Genomic DNA, 21,894 nt, shown 5'->3' on the forward strand with positions numbered 1-21,894 from the left:
TAGTCCAACAACATCTGGACACCCACAGGTTGAGAAAGGCATGGGTAGGCAAACTAAGGTCCAGGGGCTGGATCCAGCCAAATCACCTTCTAAATCCACCCCCCCCCAAAAAAAATATAGTCTGGCTGCCTACAAGGTCTGAGGGACAGTGGACCGGCCCCCTGCTGAAAAAGTTTGCTGACCCCTGTGCTAGAGGAATGCATGGACATAGGTTCATATATGAGTAAAAGTAACATTAAAAAGTATGTTGTGTTAGTGGGAATCACTTTGGGAAAATGTGTGTATCAGGCAAAATTGTGTACAGTGGTACCTCTGGTTAAGAACTTAATTAATTCCGGAGGTCCATTCTTAACCTGAAACTGTTCTTAACCTGAGATACCACTTTAGCTAATGGGGCCTCCTACTGCCGCCGTACTGCTGCTGCGCGATTTCTGTTCTCATCCTGAAGCAAAATTCTTAACATGAGGTACTATTTCTGGGTTAGCGGAGTCTGTAACCTGAAGCCTCTGTAACCTGAAGCCTCTGTAACCCGAGGAACCACTGTACAAAGATATGTCCATTACCAGAAATTTGCACTGAAACGCTGGCGAATTTTCACGAGGACCTTAAAAATAAACAAAATTGCAAACTGATGTGGAACTATGGAGAACTAAATTTAAGATTGGGAAAATGAGAAACGGAGAGAACCTGAGATTGGCATGTTTTCTTCTCCCATTCATGGTTTATAGGTGGGGCACAGTGGTCGTGTGAGGGGTCATATCCTCTGCCTGCCTAAATTAGCCCAAATGATGCACCACAGAGCTGAAGCATCGCAACCACCCCTCAAAGCTGCTTTTCAGGTTACGCTGACATTCCTCCCTGCCTTCCACTCATCCTCTTGTCATCTCTCTGGCTAATTATATTTTAATCACCTTGTTCCCAAAAAAACACCTGGAGGGCATTTTACTCCAACGTAGTCACCATGATGAACTGCACACGAGTTTGCCAGGTTTCCCAGTTGGGTTGCTGAACGCCATCAATATTGCTGGTGCAATCCTTGGACCAGCCATCCCTGGTGGGATGTTTTGGACTCCGACTCCCATCAGCCCTGTCCATTGGCCATGGTAGCAGAGGCTGATGGGAGTTGGAGTCCAGAACACTGGGAAGGCCCAAGGCTGGGTAAAGCTGCCCTATTAGGTTGATGCAGGGTATATATGGATATGATGGTGCATGTATTTGTGGGTGAGGGAGAGGCGGGAGTCAAGAAGTATGTCTGCTCCCCGTGCATTAGTGAGGAAGCTAAAAGTCTCTCTCTGAGCTCTTGTGCAAGCAAAAATTCAACAGGTGAAGCTGCCAGCCTTGATTCATCCTCACAAAGGCTTCAGATGGAACAGTGGGAATGTATGTGGACTAAAGGGTTAAAATTTACATTGTGTTATTATCTAATTTTCTCTTTTCTTTTTGTTTCTCTCCCCACCCCACTTTCCTCTTCTCTTCTGCTCCTGTTTCTTTTTAGGTTAGATTTTTATCTTTTTATTTTTTTAAAAAAAAATTATTCATTTTTCTTTTTCATTCATTACATACATCTCATATTCCTAACATTTACTATGCATTCCTTCTTCCCTTCCCTCCTAGGCTCCCCCCAACTTCCGCTTCTGGTCTGTTTCTCCTTTCACCCGCTTTTCTACCTCCTAAAAAAAAAACTACTCATAAAATAACACCAAACCTAGAAACATAAAAATAACAATGAATACATCATATTATTTCTCTATCTCCCACACATTTTCTAATACTAATAATGTGAATGTTTATTTAAATTCTGCCATAAAGTCTACAGATTTTCTTTGTTTCTGCAAGTATAATATAAATGGTTCCCATTCTTTTTCAAAGTCACTGTTATCTTTTTATCTTAGTCTGTCTGTCATTTTTGCCAGTTCTGCATAGTTCATCAGCTTCTCTTGCCATTGTCCTTTTAGGTTAGATTTTTAAAGCATTTTAAAATGCTGGGAAACCCAGGCTGAGGGGTGGAGTAATAATAATAATAATAATAATAATAATGGTCTATCTATTGTAAAAAGAGACTTGGGTATAAACTTTTCCATATATTTTGATAAGTTATAAATAAAAATTTAAATGTCTTGTCCTCAGAAAAGCTTCACCTGTTGGATTCCTAACTCATGTGCAGTTGTTGGACATGGAGGGCTGGGGGAGGCAGCTATCATAAATGCAATCTCTGTAGTTTTGGTGAGCAGACGGATCCCACCCTGACACCTTGTTATTTGCCGTCCCAGGTTATGCAATGCACTCGCTTCTCCCAAGGCGGAGTCTGTAAGGCTTGTGTTTTTATAAAAAGTAGGCTCAGAAAATGCTTATTAATGTGTCTCTGCCCCGCCCAGCCCGGGGATGGGAACTTGCTGCATTTCATGTAAAGAAACTGCAGCGAGGTGACGGATGTTGCGCCAGGGAGATGGGTGGGGACTGGTTTCCATTTCCATAAAACTTGGTGAGGAACCAAAAGTTGTGGAAGATTTTGCATCAGGACCGCACGGGGCGTCAGTGACTGGAGAGGCTCTGGGAACACCTCCAAACCATCTCTCCACTGCCTGTGGAACACACGGTAGGGGCTAGTTCATTTTATTTTTTAAAAATCTATTTGACTTTATTGTAGGTTTTTTTGGGGGGACTTTTTTTTGGAGGGGCTTTTTCTTCCTCTATCCTAATATTAGAACTTGGGATCATCCAGCGAGAGGGATTTCCTGGCAGAACAGGGGCAGATGAGAACAAGTCCTTCTGGGCACAGGGCGTGAGAAACTGGTGGAACTCCCTGCCACAAGATAGGTGGTGCTTAGGGAGGGAGGAGAAATCCAATTTGGTTAGGATTTTCACGTGTGCCTACCCAATTCGCTCTTTCTGAAACAATGCAGGAACCCCGAAACATAGCTCGTACCTCAAAAAAATTAGATTTTGATTTTATGTTGTAACCGCCCTGAGATCTGTGGCTATAGGGGTGGTACACAAGTTTAATAGATAAAAATAAAAACCCCACTTCCCCAAAATTTTGCAATGCAGTTTCCCAACCAAAGGATGTTTACAAAAATGCATACATTAGGGAGAAATGTGCTTTAAAAGGAATATAACAGTGGAACGAAAAGACAAAGATGCATTATATTTGGAGAACTTGCTTGGGGGAAAAAACCTATGTACGTTAGTCAAAACCGCAAACAAAAATGTGTTTATTAGGAGAGGTTCTCCCTAAAATGCTGTTGAATTTTCATTAGGGTTTTTTTTTTAAAAAAAAAATAACAATAGTCAAAAATCGCTATAGAAATGTGGAGAAGATGTTTCAAGACTGGGAAAACAAGAAATGGCGAAGGCCAAAATGGGGACAGATTCTTTTATCCCCTACCTATCTGGCAGGGTGGTTGTGAGATAACACGGAGGAGGAGACATCCTGTAGAGCCTGCATAGAATAAAGGCAGGAGCAAAACAAGGTAGCAATTATAGCCCAGGTGATAAAATGAAACCTCCAGGGTTAAGAGCAGTGTACCTCGAAATACCAGCTGCTGAGGAAAATAACAGGTGGAGAGGGCTAGAGCCTGCCTGCCTTGGTTGCAGGCTTCCTGGAGGCATCTGAATGATCATTGTAAGTAAGCAGGATGTTGGAGTAGATGGGTTTTTTTTGTCTGCTCCAGCAGCAGTCTTCATGGGATCTTTATAATCCCCAAGGTAGTCCAGTGGTTTTTTTTTTTTAAAAAAAAAGTTTGATACAGTACTCTGTTTACAAAGCAAAACTGATGGGAAGAGTTAGAGGAGTATTGAACCAGAAAATGTTTGGAGAATGGAGAATATTTAAGGATTATATAAGATAATATTGTACCAACCACACCACATGAGCAGAATTTGAGTGATACTTGTAAACACAACAAATCCCGTTTGTGGAATAGACAGGAACAATATTAAAGAATATAAAACTGTGCGGAAAAAAACGACCGTATAAGCAGTACAATGAGAATGATTGGAAGACTCGTTTTGTCAGAAGTCTTTTTTATTTAAGTGTTTATTTAAGCATTAATTAGGAAGATTAAGGTTTTTTTAGGCACGTAAATCTGATTTTTCTTTCTTTTTTCTGCATTTTCTTCTTTTCTTTTTTCTTAATTGTTTTTTCTTTAATTTTCTTTTTGTAGTATGAGATTGTAAATTCTTTGTATATGTGTGCAATTTAAATTAATAAAGATTATTTATTTTTTGAAAAAGTTTGATAGTCTAATGCTTATTTCTGGGAATGAAGGGGTAAATTCCCACAGTACCTGCCTGGACCAAAATAAACTTGCAATCTCCACCCACATAGTGGTGGTGGTTGTTTTTTTACTGAACAAACATTTGGCAGGAGAATCTCCTGCCGGCAGAGCGATGCCACGATGATCTTGCTGAACCACTGCCTGCAATGCACCTGGCAGGTGGGAAGAGGCACACCACCTTCGTCAGACACAGAGAACAGAGCAAGACGGAGCCTGCAAGGCTTCAGAGCAGCAGGGAGAGGAGTTGGCGACAGAATTCGGAGTCAGGCATTGGTCCATCTAGCTCAGTATTGTCTAAACTGACCAGCAACACAGTTCCAGGCTGCCAGGCAGGGATTTCCCCCCTGCCTTACCTGGAGAAGCCAGGGATTGAACCTGCAACCTTCTGCATGCAAAGCTGATGCACTGTCCGTGAGCTGCAGCTCTTCTTAATCAAGTACCCTTTTTGGCGAGGGGCAACCCTTGGGATGCAGGTGGCGCTGTGGGTTAAACCACAGAGCCTAGGGCTTGCCGATCAGAAGGTTGGCGGTTCGAATCCCTGCGACGGGGTGAGCTCCCGTTGCTCGGTCCCTGCTCCTGCCAACCTAGCAGTTCGAAAGCATGCCAATGCAAGTAGATAAATAGGTACTACTCTGGCGGGAAGGTAAACAGCATTTCCATGCGCTGCTCTGGTTCGCCAGAAGCGGCTTAGTCATGCTGGCCACATGACCCGGAAGCTATACGCCGGCTCCCTTGGCCAATAAAGCGAGATGAGCACCACAACCCCAGAGTCGGCCACGACTGGACTTAATGGTCAGGGGTCCCTTTACCTTTACCTAACCCTTGGTTTGTGGAAGAGAGAGGTGGGAGCGCAGCTCTAATCGCTCCCTCTTTGAAGAAGCCTAATTCCACCTTGCAAGGTGAAAGATTTGGCAGATACCTAAGCCACTCCTGGAGGGTGCCAATCATCTCAGCGCACTGAGCAACGCCGATGATGAGAAACTGAGCAACCACAGCCCGGGGCCTGGGTGTCGGCCTTGGGAGTCTGGCTGAGAGCTGCTCCCTCCAGAGACCTTGGGAAGAGCCTGGGAAGATACTGCGACTGGGCGAGATTCCAAAGCCCCGCAACCTCGAGAAGCTGAGGGAACATCTCTGCTGACGCGGCAACACCTTCACGCCTGCTGTAGCCAGAGGCCTGGATGTCAATACCAAGACGCAGCTGCGGGTCACTGGCTCAGAGCTCATCCAAGCCACTGGGATCCTTCCCCCCCCCCACCAAATTTTTTAATTCACTTTATAACACAACTAAACAGCACAAACAGAAAAACAAACAATACAAATTCCTGTCCTATCCTTATTTTTCCTTAAATTTTTAGATGAGCTTCCCCACGTCCCCGCTATCTGATTTTCATTTTACCTCATCTTTAGCAGTTTATACTGATAATTTTTAACCATTTTTTAATCACGCTTACTTTTACCATAAAAATCTTCACATTTTATCACTTATAAATAATACTATTTTAAAATACACTGTCTTCCAGTTCTAACCCTACAGCCTATATCCACTTCCAAAGCTATTCTAAGATTTAAATATTAAAATGTTTTTTTTCAAATATTCTTTAAACTTCTTCCAATCTTCTACCACCGTCTCTTCTCTCTGGTCTCGGAGTCTCCCAGTCAGTTCGGCAAGTTCCATATAGTAAAAGCCACTGTGATCCTGCCGAGATCCCCTCAGCGTCTTTATCGTGGCTTCTCCCTCCTGCCTGGTGGACTTGACTAGTCTCCCACTCATTCCCCTCAACGGCCAGCCATCCGACTTTTTCTGACCCCAAACTGGGACACATGTCTTCCAGAATGCACTCCCAGAAGAATTTCCACTGAATGGTGGTCCTCTGACTGCCATAACTGCAAGAGTTGGGTTCATACACCTACCCACTGCAGGCTAGTCCATTGGGCACATGGGGCAGTGCCCATCCGCTTCACTCAACATCTGCCTGCCTCCTTACTCACAACAACCAGGTCAGGGAGTTTCCCTGCCCTGCCAATTTCCTACTCTTCCCTTGGGATTACAGAACATCAATGAAGGACCAGGTGCACAGCCCGGGAGTCATTCTGGACTCACAGCTGTCCATGGAGGCGCAGGTCAATTCTGTGTCCAGGGCAGCTGTCTACCAGCTCCATCTGGTACACAGGCTGAGACCCTACCTGCCCGTGGACTGTCTCGCCAGAGTGGTGCATGCTCTGGTTATCTCCCGCTTGGACTACTGCAATGCGCTCTATGTGGGGCTGCCTTTGAAGGTGACTCGGAAACTACAACTAATTCAGAATGCGGCAGCTAGACCGGTGACTGGGAGTGGCTGCCAAGACCATATAACACCGGTCTTGAAAGACCTACACTGGCTCCCAGTACATTTCCGATCACAATTCAAAGTGTTGGTGCTGACCTTTAAAGCCCTAAACAGCCTTGGTCCAGTATACCTGAAGAAGCGTCACCATCCCCATCGTTCTGCCCGGACACTGAGGTCCAGCGCTGAGGGCCTTCTGGCGGTTCCCTCACTGCGAGAGGCCAAGTTACAGGGAACCAGGCAGAGGGCCTTCTCGGTAGTGGCGCCCGCCCTGTGGAACGCCCTCCCACCAGATGTCAAAGAGAAAAATAACTACCAAACTTTTAGAAGACATCTGAAGGCAGCCCTGTTTAGGGAAGCTCTTAATGCTTAATAGGTTATTGTATTTTAATATTCTGTTGGAAGCCTTGTCTACATTGTAGGACTTACTTCAGTCCTGCTAGTGTCTTTAAATTTTCACAATTGTCATTTATATATACAATAAATTTACTCCATTCCTTCTGGAATTTCTGCTCGTCCTGGTCTCAGATTCTGCAAGTCAGTCTGGCCAACTTGGCAAAATCCATCATCTTCGCCTGCCACTCCACAATAGTAGGCATTCCTTGTGATTTCCATTTGGGGGCCAACAAAGTCCTCGCTGCAGCTGTGGCGTACAGAAATAGTCTTTAACTTCAGAATCTCACATATTGGCATATTTCAAGAGGTCAAAATCCGGACACAAAAAGTTGTTGAGTTTTTTTTCCAATCGCCCCTCTGCCATGCCAGAGCCAGAGAGCCCAAATCACCTGGGCTTGAACCAGAACCACCAGCACACTTGTTTAAAAAAAACAAAACCCAAAATCCAGGACATTTGCTTTAAAATGTAAAATTGCCCCCGGATGGGCATGTAGGACTCCCAAGAGAGGACATATCCGGGAATTCTCAGACCTATGGCAACCCTTTCAGCTATCATTTAGAGCTGGAAGCAGCGGCTGATGTCCATAGAGACCTGTGGGGCAGAATGCAGGGAGCCCAAACCAGAAACTATTTCTAGTTTTGCCTCATTCCTCCTCCCTGCTGAGCTCAACAAGGACAACACTGAGACTGAAAACGCGGATATTGTTATGCTGCCGTCTTCCTGCTTTTAGGCTTGTTTATATGGAAACATTTGGAATGATTAAAGATGTATTTTTGCAATTTTGCATTAACCTGCTTTTGAATTTTTTGCTTTGATTGTTTCCTTCTTGCATTATCAACAAGTAATTGTGCACTGTATATTCTTGGCGCTTCCAGATAGGTGTGTTTCTTTTGTGAGATGAGCTCTCCTTAAGCAAGCAATTTCCATAGTTTATCAGCTGCAAATCCACAATGTGTGTTTCACTCACCTACACATTTAATCCGGATTTACCTTCCCATGGGAAATCCAATAAGTGTGGTTCCATCTCAGGGCTTAATTTTGCAAATGGGTCACCGAGATATCACGAATGGCGCACTGGCAGCAGGTTTTCTTTCATTTATTGTAGCTTCCCTGGAAAAGATAAATCTGGGTTAAGCAGATGGCAGATACGGGGCAGCATTTTGAAGATGATAATCTGTGGCTGGCAGGGAGGGACAAATCTGTCAATTACGGACCCTCATTTTTCCAAACTTAATTCAGTGCTCCCCCTTTCTGCATCAGTTTGCGATTAGTATTGTTATAATTTCTCATAGAAGTTTATCACCATGGCAGGGTGCATTTCTCCTTAGAAGTGTATGCAATTTTGCTTCTGACATTTTTGCAAGCAACCTTGCTTCTGACATAATGCATTTTTGTAAGGTGATTTTTCACTGGTGATTTTTCACTAATGATTTTTCATTTTCAATGCACTAACATTTCCACTAATATGCACACGTTTGTACATCTCATCTGGTTGGAGATGTGCATCGCAGCACGTGGAGATGTGTACATTTCAAAGGATATCTTTGTTTTGGTCCACATATTGCATTGGGAAGTGCAAATCAGGTGGGTTTGTGTGAAGATGCAAAAGGTAAAGGTAAAGGACCCCTGACAGTTAAGTCCAGTCACAGATGACTCTGGGGTTGTGGCGCTCATCTCGCTTTACAGGCCGAGAGAGCCGGCGTTTGTCCACAGACAGTTTTTCCAGGTCATGTGGTCAGCATGACTAAACTGCTTCTGGTGCAACGGAACACTGAAACCAGAGCAGTGCACAGAAACGCCATTTACCTTCCTGCTGGAGCGGTACCTATTTATCTACTTGCACTTTGATGTGCTTTTGAACTGCAAGGTTGGCAGGAGCTGGGACTGAGCAACGGGATATCACCCTGTCACGGGGATTCGAACCACCGACCTTCTGATCGGCAAGCCCAAGAGGCTCAGTGTTTTAGACCACAGCACCACCCGTGTCCCTGAAGATGCAAAGGGAACCACAATAATCCACTTGTCCCTAGCGGACCCTACAAAAAAAAACCCTGCATGGGGAGTACCCATCCCACAATATAAACACCTGTATAAAAGCACGCGACTTTAAACAAAAACTTTTGGCCAACAGCCCGTTTGCATTACCTGAACGACCTGTTTGTTATATTAAACCCCCGTATGGATACAAAATATGGTCTGAAGCTCAACATCAAAAAAACGAAGATCATGGCCACTGGACCCATCACCTCCTGGCACATAGAAGGGGAAGAAATGGAGGCAGTGAGAGATTTTACTTTCTTGGGCTCCATGATCACTGCAGATGGTGACAGCAACCACGAAATTAAAAGACGCCTGCTCCTTGGGAGAAAGGCAATGGCAAACCTAGACAGCATCTTAAAAAGCAGAGACATCATCTTGCCAACGAAGGTCCGTATAGTTAAAGCCATGGTTTTCCCAGTAGTGATGTATGGAAGTGAGAGCTGGACCATCAAGAAGGCTGATCGCTGAAGAATTGATGCTTTTGAATTATGGTGCTGGAGGAGACTCTTGAGAGTCCCATGGACTGCAAGAAGATCAAACCTATCCATTCTGAAGGAAATCAGCCCTGAGTGCTCACTGGAAGGACAGATCGTGAAGCTGAGGCTCCAATACTTTGGCCACCTCATGAGAAGAGAAGACTCCCTGGAAAAGACCCTGATGTTGGGAAAGATGGAGGGCACAAGGAGAAGGGGACAACAGAGGACGAGATGGTTGGACAGTGTTCACGAAGCTACAAACATGAGTCTGACCAAACTGTGGGAGGCAGTGGAAGACAGGAGTGCCTGGCGTGCTCAGGTCCATGGGGCCATGAAGAGTCGGGCATGACTAAATGACTAAACAACAACAACATGGATACTCTCTGGGTTGTAAGTCTAGTGACTGAAATGTTATTTACATGTTGACACTGTGCTCTTTTAACAAATGGTTTTGAGTCAATTTTGTCATGAGGAAAGCAACATACAAATCTCCAATCTAGTCAAATCATGGTGCCACTCAGCTGGGGCTAGTCAATTAGGACTTGTGGGCGCAGTGCCCCCAAACACAGCCCTGAAAATAACACATCTTTTGGGCTCAGTGATCTCGTGTGGGTCTTGTGATTTGCACGGGAACACAGATGGGAAGCAGCTTGTCCCAGTATTAGGAGGGTATGCGCTTTAAGCAGTATCATCCCACTTTCTTTTTTTAATACATTTTTAATTTTATTTTCAAAAATAAAGGAAAGGAAAAAAGAAAATAAGCATACATCAAAAAAACCATACAAAATCCACATATCAAGATTGGTCTGAATCTCCTAACTAGCCCTCTCCCATCCATGGATACTCTTGGATCTATTTTCAACTGCATAACAATACTTCTCCAATTTTTCATCTTCCTGAATCATCTGTACTTTCTGCTACAAGTGTGTTTAAAATCCTGCTAATGTTTTGACCTGTTTGCAATGACTTTGTATATACATTATAAACATTTCCCATTCTTTTTAAAATTTCTTGTCTTCTTGGTTCTTAAGCTTCCCGGTTAATTTTGCCATTTTGGCATAGTCCACCACCTTGATTTGCCTTTCTTCTTTGGTCGGGGTTGTCTCTTCCTTCCATCTCTGGGCTAGCAGCATCCATTGTAGCATACATGAACAGTTTCCTCTGGTAGTATCACCCCACTTTCAACAGTCATGGCTTTCCCCAAGGAATCCTGGGAGCTGTGGCTTGTTAAGGGTGCTGACGGATGTTAGGAGACCCCTATTCCCCTCATATGGGAGACGGGTGGCACTGTGGGTTAAACCACAGAGCCTAGTACTTGCTGATCAGAAGGTTGGCGGTTCGAATCCCCACGACGGGGTGAGCTCCCATTGCTCGGTCCCTGCTCCTGCCAACCTAGCAGTGTGAAAGCACACCAGTGCAAGTAGATAAATAGGTACCGCTCCAGCGGGAAGGTAAACGGCGTTTCCGCGCACTGCTCTGGTTCGCCAGAAGCGGCTTAGTCCTGCTGGCCACATGACCCGGAAGCTGTACACCGGCTCCCTCGGCCAATAAAGCAAGATGAGAGCCGCAACCCCAGAGTCAGCCACGACTGGACCTAATGGTCAGGGGTCCCTTTACCTTTACTCCCCTCATGGAACTACAGTTCCCAGAGTAGTTCAACAACCAGTCCTTCTTCCCAGGAAACTTTGGGAATTGCTGCTCTCGTGAAGGGAACAGGGGTCTCATAACAACTTTCAGCACCCTTAACAAATGACACTTCCCAGCATTCCTTGTGGGAAACCAGGGCTGTTTAAACCGGTGCGATGCTAGAACTCAGCAGGGAGGAGGACAAGGAGGATGGAGACAAAGCTAAAACAGGTTGGCCCTGCCCACCATACACTCTAGCGCCACCTGCTAATGGACTCCTTGCAGTCTGCCCAACCAGTCTCAGTGGGAACCAGCTACAACTGGTGCCACCCCAATGGGCCCTCTCTTGACCCAGTAGCTGGTGCTTATAGTCCACAACTAAAATATTCTCTTCCCGTCTCTCCCATTTAGGGGAATTACCATGAAGCTGTGGGTGGGCATTTCTGCCCTGGCTTTCCTGATGCAGGCAGCCACCCCTCTGAAGATCTGCGCGTTCAACATCCAGAGCTTTGGAGACAGCAAACTGTCTAATGAGGGGATCTCGGAAATTATTGTGAAGGTGAGAACGGGGCTTTGCAGGGACAGAATCCCCAACATGAGAGACCCAATACCAGCCCGACTGCAGCAGACAGGTTTGGGAAGAAGGAAAACCTGATCTTCTGGCGGAGCTCTGAGTGATGGGCAGGTAGATTGGCAGGGATTCCTGACTCCCACTTGTACAAGAATAGCAAAAACAAGATGGCTTCCTCCCAATCCTCCAAAAAGAGATTGCTGAAATGAAGGAAGGATGGGGTAACCAGGAATGGATTTTCCTGCGGAAGGACTGTGAGCTCAAAACAAATGATGGTATCAAATTGTAGAATCATGCAGGAATCTCCATGATGGATGGCTATCCAACCTCTGCTTAAAAATCTCCACAACCTCCCTAGGGAGTCCGTTCCACTGTCCACTAGCTCTAATGTTTCCCATACTCACAGTAAGTCAAGGGACGCCTGACCATTAGGTCCAGTCGTGACCGACTCTGGGGTTGCGGCGCTCATCTCGCTTTATTGGCCGAGGGAACTGGCGTACAGCTTCCGGGTCATGTGGCCAGCAGGACTAAGCCGCTTCTGGTGAACCAGAGCAGCGCACGGAAACGCCGTATACCTTCCTGCCAGAGCGGTACCTATTTATCTACTTGCACTTTGACGTGCTTTTGAACTGCTAGGTTGGCAGGAGCAGGGACCAAACTACGAGACCTCACCCCGTCACAAGGATTCAAACCGCGACCTTTTGATCGGCAAGTCCTAGGCTCTGTGGTTTAACCCACAGCACCACCCTCATCCCCATACTCAGAATAGAATCACTGAATTCATGAACACAACCTGAGGACTCCTCCAGACAACATATTTATTGCTTGTTCCCGTGATGCAGCAGAGCTTTTCTAACTAAATTCTTCTTTACACAACTGATCTGGGGAACGTGCTGCCACAAGAAGTGGTGATGGCTGCTGTCTCAGGTGGGAAAGATGAGATGAGGCCAGTCACTGGGTATTAGTCATGGCATTAGTGGGGCTTCCATGTTAGCGACAGTCTACCTCTGAACAGCAGTTGGTGGGGAGCAGCAGCAGAAGAGATGGGTTGTGTTGACCACCGTGGGAAGCCAGAAGTTGGACAAGATGGACTTTCCATCAGATCCAACGGGGCCCTTCTGGCATAGCTGTCAACTTTTCCCTTTTCTTGCAAGGAATCCTATATGGAATAAGGGAATTTCCCTTTAAAAACGGGAAACGTTGACAGCTATGCCTTCTAGTCTTCTTACACATGCATGCTTCTTTCAGATCCTGTCGCGGTACGACATCGCCTTGGTGCAAGAGGTGCGGGATGCCGACCTGAGCGCCGTTAGTGAATTGCTGGAGCGGCTCAACAGGTAACACCGCCCTAAGTCTTTGCAGACAAGTTGGCAGAGCATGGGGGCTCTTCATCTCAGGGTTGTGGGTTCGAGTCCCGCCTTGGGCAAAAGATTCCTGCATTACAGGGGGTTGGATTCCACGAAGTCTTTGGGCAGGCCTCGGTCCAGTATACCTGAAGGAGCGTATCCACCTCCATCGTTCTGCCCGGACACTGAGGTCTAGCTCCAAGGGTCTTCTGGCGGTTCCCTCGCTGCGAGAAGCCAAGTTACAGGGGACCAGGCAGAGGGCCTTCTCAGTAGTGGCACCTGCCCTGTGGAATGCCCTCCCACCAGATGTCAAAGAGAAAAATAACCGAAGCTACAAACATGAGTCTGACCAAACTGCGGGAGGCAGTGGAAGACAGGAGTGCCTGGCGTTCTCTGGTCCAGGGGGTCACGAAGAGTCGGACACGACTAAACGACTAAACAACAACAACAACTACCAAACTTTTAGAAGACATCTGAAGGCACCCCCGTTTAGGGAAGCTTTTAATGTTTAATAGGTTATTGTATTTTAATATTCTGTTGGAAGCCACCCAGAGTGGCTGGGGAAACCCAGCCAGATGGACAGGGTATAAATAATAAATTATTATTATTATTATTATTATTATTATTATTATTAAGAGAGAGAAGGCGGTGATGGATTGTTTCTCAACAGGAGGAGAAGACAAAGTGAATTAGGGAGAGTGAGCTTGAGGACCAGTTTCCTTTCTCGGGAAATACTGTATTTTTTGCTCTTTAAGACTCACTTTTTCCCTCCTAAAAAGTAAGGGGGAATGTGTGTGCGTCTTATGGAGCGAATGGAGGCTGCGCAGCGATCCCAGAAGCCAGAACAGCAAGAGGGATTGCTGCTTTCACTGCGCAGCGATTCCTCTTGCTGTTCTGGCCTCTGAGATTCAGAATATTTTTATTCTTGTTTTCCTCCTCCAAAAACTAGGTGCGTCTTGTGGTCTGGTGCGTCTTATAGAGCGAAAAATACGGTATATGCAGAACAGCCAAGCCCGTGAAATGTCGGTGCTGTTAGGCTTTAAAAAAATAAGCAGCAGGCAAGAGAAGACAACCTCCAGGGTCAGATGTAGAGGGCCACTGAAAGTCAGTGTCTGGAGAACAGCAGCAGGAGAGAGCTGCAGCCTCCTTCCCTTCTGATGGGCTTCCTGGAGGTGCTTGTTGGCCACTGTGGGGTTCATAGAGTCATCTAGTCCAACCCCCTTTGATGCAGGAATCTCAATTAAAGCATCCATGACAGATGGTGTTATGTACTGAGTTGAATAGGATCCAAAATGCAGCAGTCTGATTGGTCCCAGAACAACAGGATTCAGAATGCAGCAGTCTGATTGGTCCACAGAAGCCACCCTATCCAGCTCCGGGTGGAAGTGAATCCGCAACCTGAATGGCCTACAGGAGAATCCCGGAATTAGCCAATCACGTGGGGCCCATTGTGTACATAATGTATATAAAGCAGACATTCTGGGGGAACTTCCATTCCTCCTCACCACTATGAGCTGAATAAAGAGCATGAAATCCACTCTCGACTCCGAGTATATTTCAGATGGCCATCCAAGCTCTGCTTAAAAAGGAATGAGAGTCTACCATCTCCCGAGAGAACCCATTCCGCTGTCAAACAGCTCTTACCATCAGAAAGTTATTCCTGATGTTTAGTCGAGAACAGGAGGTTGGAATGAGGCGGGCCCCTGGCCCGATCCAGGATCCTGCTCTTGCTATGAGAGCCACGCAGTGTGCAGGCCAGCTATTCTTCAAGAGGTCTACAGGTGTTCCTACCTGGGCTGCCATTGCTTAGGATGCGACAGCTGGATGGGAAAGGGTTTGGCAGGCGATGTGGGGGTGTGGGGGTGTCTGCCTTGTTTTACAAGCCAACTCTGTTTAACTAATTCAGAGTGCTTAAACTAATTCAGAGTGCTTAAAGGGAAGTAATAGTGCCACTGTATTCTCTGGTCAGACCTCACCTAGAGTACTGTGTCCAGTTCTGGGCACCACAGTTCAAGAAGGACACTGACAAACTGGAACGTGTCCAGAGGAGGGCAACCAAAATGGTCAAAGGCCTGGAAACGATGCCTTATGAGGAACGGCTAAGGGAGCTGGGCATGTTTAGCCTGGAGAAGAGGAGGTTAAGGGGTGATATGATAGTCATGTTCAAATATATAAAAGGATGTCACATAGAGGAGGGAGAAAGGTTGTTTTCTGCTGCTCCAGAGAAGCGGACATGGAGCAATGGATCCAAACTACAAGAAAAAAGATTCCACCTAAACATTAGGAAGAACTTCGTGATAGTAAGAGCTGTTCGACAGTGGGATTTGCTGCCAAGGAGTGTGGTGGAGTCTCCTTCTTTGGAGGTCTTTAAGCAAAGGCTTGACAACCATATGTCAGGAGTGCTCTGATGGTGTTTCCTGCTTGGCAGGGGGTTGGACTCGATGGCCCTTGTGGTCTCTTCCAACTCTATGATTCTATGATTCTAACTGCTGCTCTGCACACGTCCTTCTCTGCCTTTCCTTGATTTTCCCTCTCCCTCTTCTTGCTCCGCAGTGCCTCTAAGCACAATTACGCCTACGAAATCAGCGAGTCGCTGGGACGGGAGAACTACAGGGAAATGTACCTCTTCCTTTACAGGTACCGGATCAAATCAGTGCTTTGTGGACAAGTACATTCCTACATTTCAAATTGTACCCTCCCATTCACATTTTCTCATCCGAGTACACCCATCTTCAGAACTGCAAAAAAAAAAAATTATTATTATTATTAATTATTATTATTGAATGAATGAATGAATTTATATATCGCCTTATACCCAGAGGTCTCAGGCCAGTTCACAGAATAAAATCAAAACATAAAACCACAAAATACAGTGGTACAGTACCTCGGTCTACAAACATAATTCATTCTGGAAGTCCATTCTTAAACCAAAGCGTTCTTAAACCGAGGTGCACTTTCCCTACTGAGGCCTCCCGCCACCGGTGCCCTTCTATCTACTTCCAGTTTTGCAGAGTTGGTTGCCCGAATCGTTCGTTAGCAGGACTGTTCGTAGACCAAGGTACCACTGTACATAATAAGAATAAAAACAACTCAATAGCCCCCCCCAAAGAAACTTATTTTAAAAGGGCATAGGATGTAAATCAGATCAACCAAAGGCCCAGTTAAAAAAAAAAACGTTTTTGCCTGGCACCTAAAGGTGTATAATGAAGGCGCCAGGCGAACTTCCCTGGGGAGTGCATTCCACAGACGGGGAGCCACTGCAGAGAAGGCCCTGTTCTCGAGTTCCCACCCTCGGGACCTCTCAAGGAGGAGGCACACGAAAGAGGGCCTCAGGTGATCTCAGGGTCCGGGTAGGCTCATATGGGAAGAGGTGATCCTTGAGGTATTGTGGTCCTGAGCCGTTTAAGCACTCAGAGCATAAAGAAACAGCAGTTACAAACACAAGCATGGGGTAGACAATCTCCCCCTCTATACATCAGGCATATAGAGGACCACAGTTCTATTTGAAGAATGTGTTTGCTGGATAGGGTTCACAATATGGGGCTTTATCGACAATGGGATGCAGTCTCTTTCCCATCTTACCTGGTAATCCGACTGGAGTGTGCCTGCATTGTTCCTTTGCTGACTCCGTCTGCCTCTGCTTTCTATCCAGGACAAAGAGCGTCTCTGTTGTGGACAAGTACCAGTACTCAGATAAAAACAATGCCTTCAGCAGACCGCCTTTCATTGTCAAGTTCTCGCCTCTCAACGCCAGTGAGTAAAACAGAAGGGATCCCCCCACACACAGACACACCCATTGACTTCATAGGCCCATAGCCCAAACTCCAGTGAGGCCAAGGCTGGACATTTGTAGCTTGGGAGCTCAAAGGGCTAGAGGTTGGCTCACAACTCAGGGGGGAAAGGGAATCGGGAACAGAAGGTTCGAATGGATGCTCCGGGCAGGCAGAATGGGAAAGAAGCAAAGTGAGGTTCATCATCAGAAGTACAAAAAAAAGTAGCGTCTCCACCCCCATCGCTCAGCCCCGACCCTGAGGTCCAGCTCTGAGGGTCTTCTGGTGGTTCCCTCACTGTGAGGTTACAGGGAACTAGGCAGAGGGCCTTCTCGGTAGTGACACCCTCCCTGTGGAATGCCCTCCCATCAGATGTCAAGGAAATAAACATCTATCTGACTTTTAGAAGACATCTGAAGCCAGCCTTGTACAGGGAGCTTTTTAAGGTTTGCAGTTTTGTTGTGTTTTTAATATTTTGCAGCAACTCAGTCAGACAGGCGGCATACAAATAATAAATGATGATGATAGGATAGCAAGGGGTTCCAGACTGGCAAATCCTGCTCCTCTAGAAAAGCCTTGAAGTCAGTGGTCTTGCCAAGTGCCTTTGGAGCAGTGGCATGCAGTGATTTTTTTTTCCTGGGGGAACAGTGCGAGGGTGATTGGGGGGGGGGCTACATCATGCACATGACATCACAAGTCACACATGAATCACACCTAGAATAGAATCATAGAATCATAGAGTTGGAAGAGACCACAAGGGCCATCGAGTCCAACCCCCTGCCAAGCAGGAAACACCATCAGAGCACTCCTGACATATGGTTGTCAAGCCTCTGCTTAAAGACCTCCAAAGAAGGAGACTCCACCACACTCCTTGGCAGCAAATTCCACTGTCAAACAGCTCTTACCTCTCTCCATAAGCTGGGCAGAAGCTTCCTGGGCTTTGGGAAGAGGGTGACAAGGGAAAATTTAGGGGGCTACCCTAGTTCCCCTAATCCACTGACCACACACCACTGCTCTGGAGAACATTCCTGGCACCTGAGTCCCGCAAGGGAATGAAAGGGCTCCCTGTGCTAACCCTGGTTCTTTTGCAGAAGACGACGAGCTGATCCTGATTCCCCTCCACACAGCTCCAAATGACGCCGTGGCAGAGATCGATGCCCTCTATGATGTCTACTTGAAGATCATTGACAAGTGGGGGACGGATGTACGTGCTTTTGTTAACAGTTAAGATGCTTTTCGTTGAATGTTGTCTGAAAAAAAAGGACTTGTGGCCACAGGCTGAACCACCCTGGTCTGGGGTTTCAGATGGGATACATTCCCAGCTCCGTTTTGGAGATGCGGCCTCGGTCCAGTATACCTGAAGGTGCGTCTCCACCCCCGTCGTTTTGCCCAGACACTGAGGTCCAGTGCTGAGGGCCTTCTGGTGGTTCCCTCACTGCGAGAAGCCAAGTTACAGGGAACCAGGCAGAGGGCCTTCTCGGTGGTGGCACCTGCCCTGTGGAACGCCCTCCCACCAGATGTCCAAGAGAAAAACAACTACCAGACTTTTAGAAGACATCTGAAGGCAGCCCTGTTTAGGGAAGCATATAATGTTTAATAGGTTATTGTTATTATTATTATGCCAGGGATTGAATCAAGGACCTCAGATGCTCTACCCCTGAGCCAAGCCCCTTGAACAGGATGTTCTGTTCCACCCATCCCACACCTTGCTGACCACTGTTGGAGACAGGACATTAGACCCACCTTCAGAATATAAGAAGGCCCCTGCTGGATCAGGCCAATGGTCCACCTAGCCAGAGCTCTGTTCCCACAGTGGCCCAACAGATGCTTGTGGGGAAGCCTACGGTCAGGATCCGAGTGCAACTGAGCTCTCTCCCCACCTGCAATTCCCATCAGCAAATCTTTTTCCCTTTGTAGAACATGATGTTCCTGGGAGACTTCAATGCTGACTGCAGTTACGTGGGAAAGAACGCCTGGTCCTCCATCCGCCTGCACACCAGCGAGGTTTTCAAGTGGCTCATCCCAGACTCTGTAGACACCACCGTGGGCAACTCCAACTGCGCCTATGACAGGTGAGGTTGGCCAAGCTGCCAAGTAGGTGATAGATCTTTAGACCCCAGTAGGGCTCTTGACCATCAGGGACGCGGGTGACGCTGTGGGTTAAACCACAGAGCCTAGGGCTTGCTTATCAGAAGGTTGGCGGTTCGAATCCCTGCGATGGGGTGAGCTCCCATTGCTCAGTCCCTGTTCCCGCCAACCTAGTAGTTCGAAAGCACGAAGTGCAAGTAGATAAATAGGTACCGCTCCAGCGGGAAGGTAAACGGCGTTTCCGTGCGCTGCTCCGGTTCGCCAGAAGCGGCTTAGTCATGCTGGCCACATGACCTGGAAACTGTACGCCGGCTCCCTCAGCCAATAAAGCGAGATGAGCGCCGCAACCCCAGAGTCATCTGTGACTGGACCTAATGGTCATGGGTCCCTTTACTTTTACAGCTCTTGACCAAGAGCCACAACTGGCCCACTGAGGCTTCTCAGCTGCCACAACTAGCCACCTCTCCTCTTTCTGCTCCTCCTCCTCCTCCTCCTTTCCCACTCTTGGAAGGACACTCAGCGTCGAAAGTCGTCAGATGATCTCAGAGCAAGGGATCCAGGGCAGCCTCAGCTCCCCCCCCCCAAAAAAAAAAAACAGGAGAGGACCACTCCATTTCTTTCCTTTTTGCGTCTAGGATTGTCGTGAGCGGTTCAAAGCTGAGGAAGTGGATCGATCCCAAGTCGGCCCAAGTGTTTGACTTCCAGAGCGCCTTCAAGCTGAGCCAAGAGGAGGTAAATCACATTCAGTGTTTAAGCCATTGGTCCAAACAGGGTTTCCTGGGGCTCGCAGTGCATGCTGGGAAAACAATGTGTTCTGGCTTTGGCGACAAGAGATGTTCTGAGCTTCCCTGTTGTTCTCTCCTCCCACGCAGGCTCTGGCCATTAGTGACCATTTCCCGGTGGAGGTGACGCTGAAATCTCGCTGAAGCTCCGTGCAACCTCACAGCCTTGTTTTGACATCCCATGCCGGAAAAGGAGTTCCGGCCACCCCAGGGTCTTCTCACCCCACAGTTACATGTTCACTCGCAGACATACAAAGTTGCCTCGATGGACCAGTGGTCTATCCAGACCAGTATTGCCTCTTCTGCTTGGTAGTGTCAGCCAGCAGAGGAAACAAGCCCTACCATCTGCTTTCATTCAATATTTACAGAGAGAGGCTTGGAACGCAGCATCTCAGCATAATGGTGTTGTCCTGAGTGACTCTCCACCCCCCTTTTCCTCCCACTTCCTCATTCATCATCTCTTCCACGGGTGGTGCTGAGGGCCATTTGCTTCTGAGCCCTTTGCTCTCCTACTTTCAAGGCTCGCCATGTTCTGGGAGAAGGGGTTCAGGAATGCTTTCTTAAGACACTGCGTCCGTCAGCTGTTGCCCTCCTGGTGGTTCCTCTTCCTCCTCCTCTCCCATTATTTCCCAGCTTTCCCCCTCATCTGCCTCTGAGCTGTGACCTCCCTCAAACCCCAGTCTTCTTCTTCTCTAGAAGGGTCAGGCTGGTCATTCCTCCTCTGCCCAGTCCCAGACAGGTACTGTAGCTGCTTCCTGAGCTCTTAGGCAAAGGAGAGCCTCTTCCCTTGAGATCTTTGTGGCTCACAGGTGGGAGAACCTGTGGCTCTCCTGATGTTGCTAGACTCCCAGTGCTCACCAGCTCTTAGCCAGCAGAGCCAGTGGATGAAGAGGATGATAGCTGGAGTCCAACATTATCTGCAGGTCCTCCAGATCCTGTTTTTGCTAGAGCTGTTGCTGCCAGGGATTCAACCTGGAACCTTCTGTTCTTCTGCTGACCTATTGACTTATGTGACATTGTCCACCGGTGTTGTATTCCACCTGAGCTGAGCTGGAGGGCACCAAAAGGCCTTCAAGAGATTCAGTGGGTTGCAGTGAGAGGGAGAGGAAACCTGTGGGTCACCAGACATTGCTTAGGGGGTTAGGGCTGTAGCTCCGTGTCAGAGCATCTGCTTTGCATACAAAAGGTCTCAGGTTTGATCCATGGTGTCTCCAGATCGGGCTAGGAGAACCTTCTCAGCTGAAATCACAGAGAACTCCTAACAGTTCATGCAGACCATTCTGACCTAGAGAAGTACCTGCCTTAGTAGAAGGCAGATTATCGATCGATGTCCCTTGGTGGACTACAGCTCCCCATCACCTCTGACCACTGGCTAAGCAACATTTGGCAGGCCACAGGCTACTCCCACTTAGCACACCGGATTGGCGAGGCCATTGAGCTCTGGATGACTTTGGGACTAACCTACCTCATGTGCTGGTTGTGATAAAAGAGAGGAGGGAACCCTAAGTACACAAGGAGAGTCTGAGGGATCAGACCAATGGCCCCTCTGATCCAGCATCTTCTTCTCCTCACCTTGGCCCACCAGATGCCCCATGGACAACCTGGGCACAAGAAGCCCTCTACCCTCCTATGGTTTCCAGCAACTGGTATTCAGAAGTACTCCTGCCTCCAGATGTGGAAGCAGAGAAAATTCATCATGGCTACTAACCACTGATCATCTCCTCCTCCATTAATTTGTCCAGTCCAGCCACCCAAGTTGGTGTCCATCACTGCCTCCTGTGGGAGTTTAACTATGTGCTATGTGAAGAAGTACTTTCTTTTAACTGCCCTGACCATGCATGCATGATAATGAATAAAATAAACGAAGCCCAGCCTCCTGTTTTTAAGGCATAATCACCACTTTTGACTCCACAGACCACAGACCCTGTTAAGTAAGTTTAAAATAGTTTACTTACTAAATCCAAAGGTCTGGTATGTGTGTTATTCCATGCAGCAGGAAGGAGATCCAGAGGTGTTGCACAAGCCAGGGCTGGGGGACCTATTAGCCTTCCAGCTGCTTCTGGACTACAACTCCCATCATCCCCATCCAGAATAGCCAACGGGATGGTTTGATGGGATTTGTAGTTCAGTGGCATCTGCAGGGCCAAAGGGTACTCAGCCCTGGCCCTAAGCCTATGGCTGCAGTTAGGAAGAGACC

The 21,894-nt window shown here is 47.2% G+C and overlaps 1 protein-coding gene across 2 annotated transcripts; it reads left to right on the forward strand.

The window, feature by feature from the left end:
* Nucleotides 1-2,437: 2,437 nt before the first annotated feature.
* DNASE1L2 (deoxyribonuclease 1 like 2) lies at nt 2,438-21,560 on the forward strand. 2 transcript variants are annotated; one of them, XM_079953983.1, is made up of 9 exons: nt 2,438-2,596; nt 11,552-11,699; nt 12,960-13,048; nt 15,611-15,694; nt 16,710-16,810; nt 17,919-18,031; nt 18,745-18,899; nt 19,551-19,647; nt 19,788-21,560. In XM_079953983.1, exons 2-9 carry the CDS (start codon nt 11,562-11,564, stop codon nt 19,839-19,841), a joined length of 831 nt encoding a protein of 276 aa, XP_079810109.1. In that variant the 5' UTR covers nt 2,438-2,596; nt 11,552-11,561; the 3' UTR covers nt 19,842-21,560. The 2 variants fall into 2 exon arrangements, with proteins under 2 accessions (XP_079810109.1, XP_079810108.1); XM_079953982.1 differs by having other exon boundaries at nt 19,551-21,560.
* The last annotated feature ends 334 nt before the right edge of the window (nt 21,561-21,894 follow it).

This window comes from Podarcis cretensis (assembly GCF_951804945.1).
Source record: "Podarcis cretensis genome assembly, chromosome: 14".
Classification (NCBI taxonomy): domain Eukaryota; kingdom Metazoa; phylum Chordata; class Lepidosauria; order Squamata; family Lacertidae; genus Podarcis; species Podarcis cretensis.

What these genes read in the sequence shown, in the direction of transcription:
- DNASE1L2 (XM_079953982.1), top strand. Translation starts at nt 11,562, where the DNA reads ATGAAGCTGTGGGTGGGCATTTCTGCCCTGGCTTTCCTGATGCAGGCA. An exon ending in TCTCGGAAATTATTGTGAAG is followed by an intron (nt 11,700 to 12,959) that starts GTGAGAACGGGG and finishes TGCTTCTTTCAG; the next exon opens with ATCCTGTCGCGGTACGACAT. An exon ending in ATGTACCTCTTCCTTTACAG is followed by an intron (nt 15,695 to 16,709) that starts GTACCGGATCAA and finishes CTTTCTATCCAG; the next exon opens with GACAAAGAGCGTCTCTGTTG.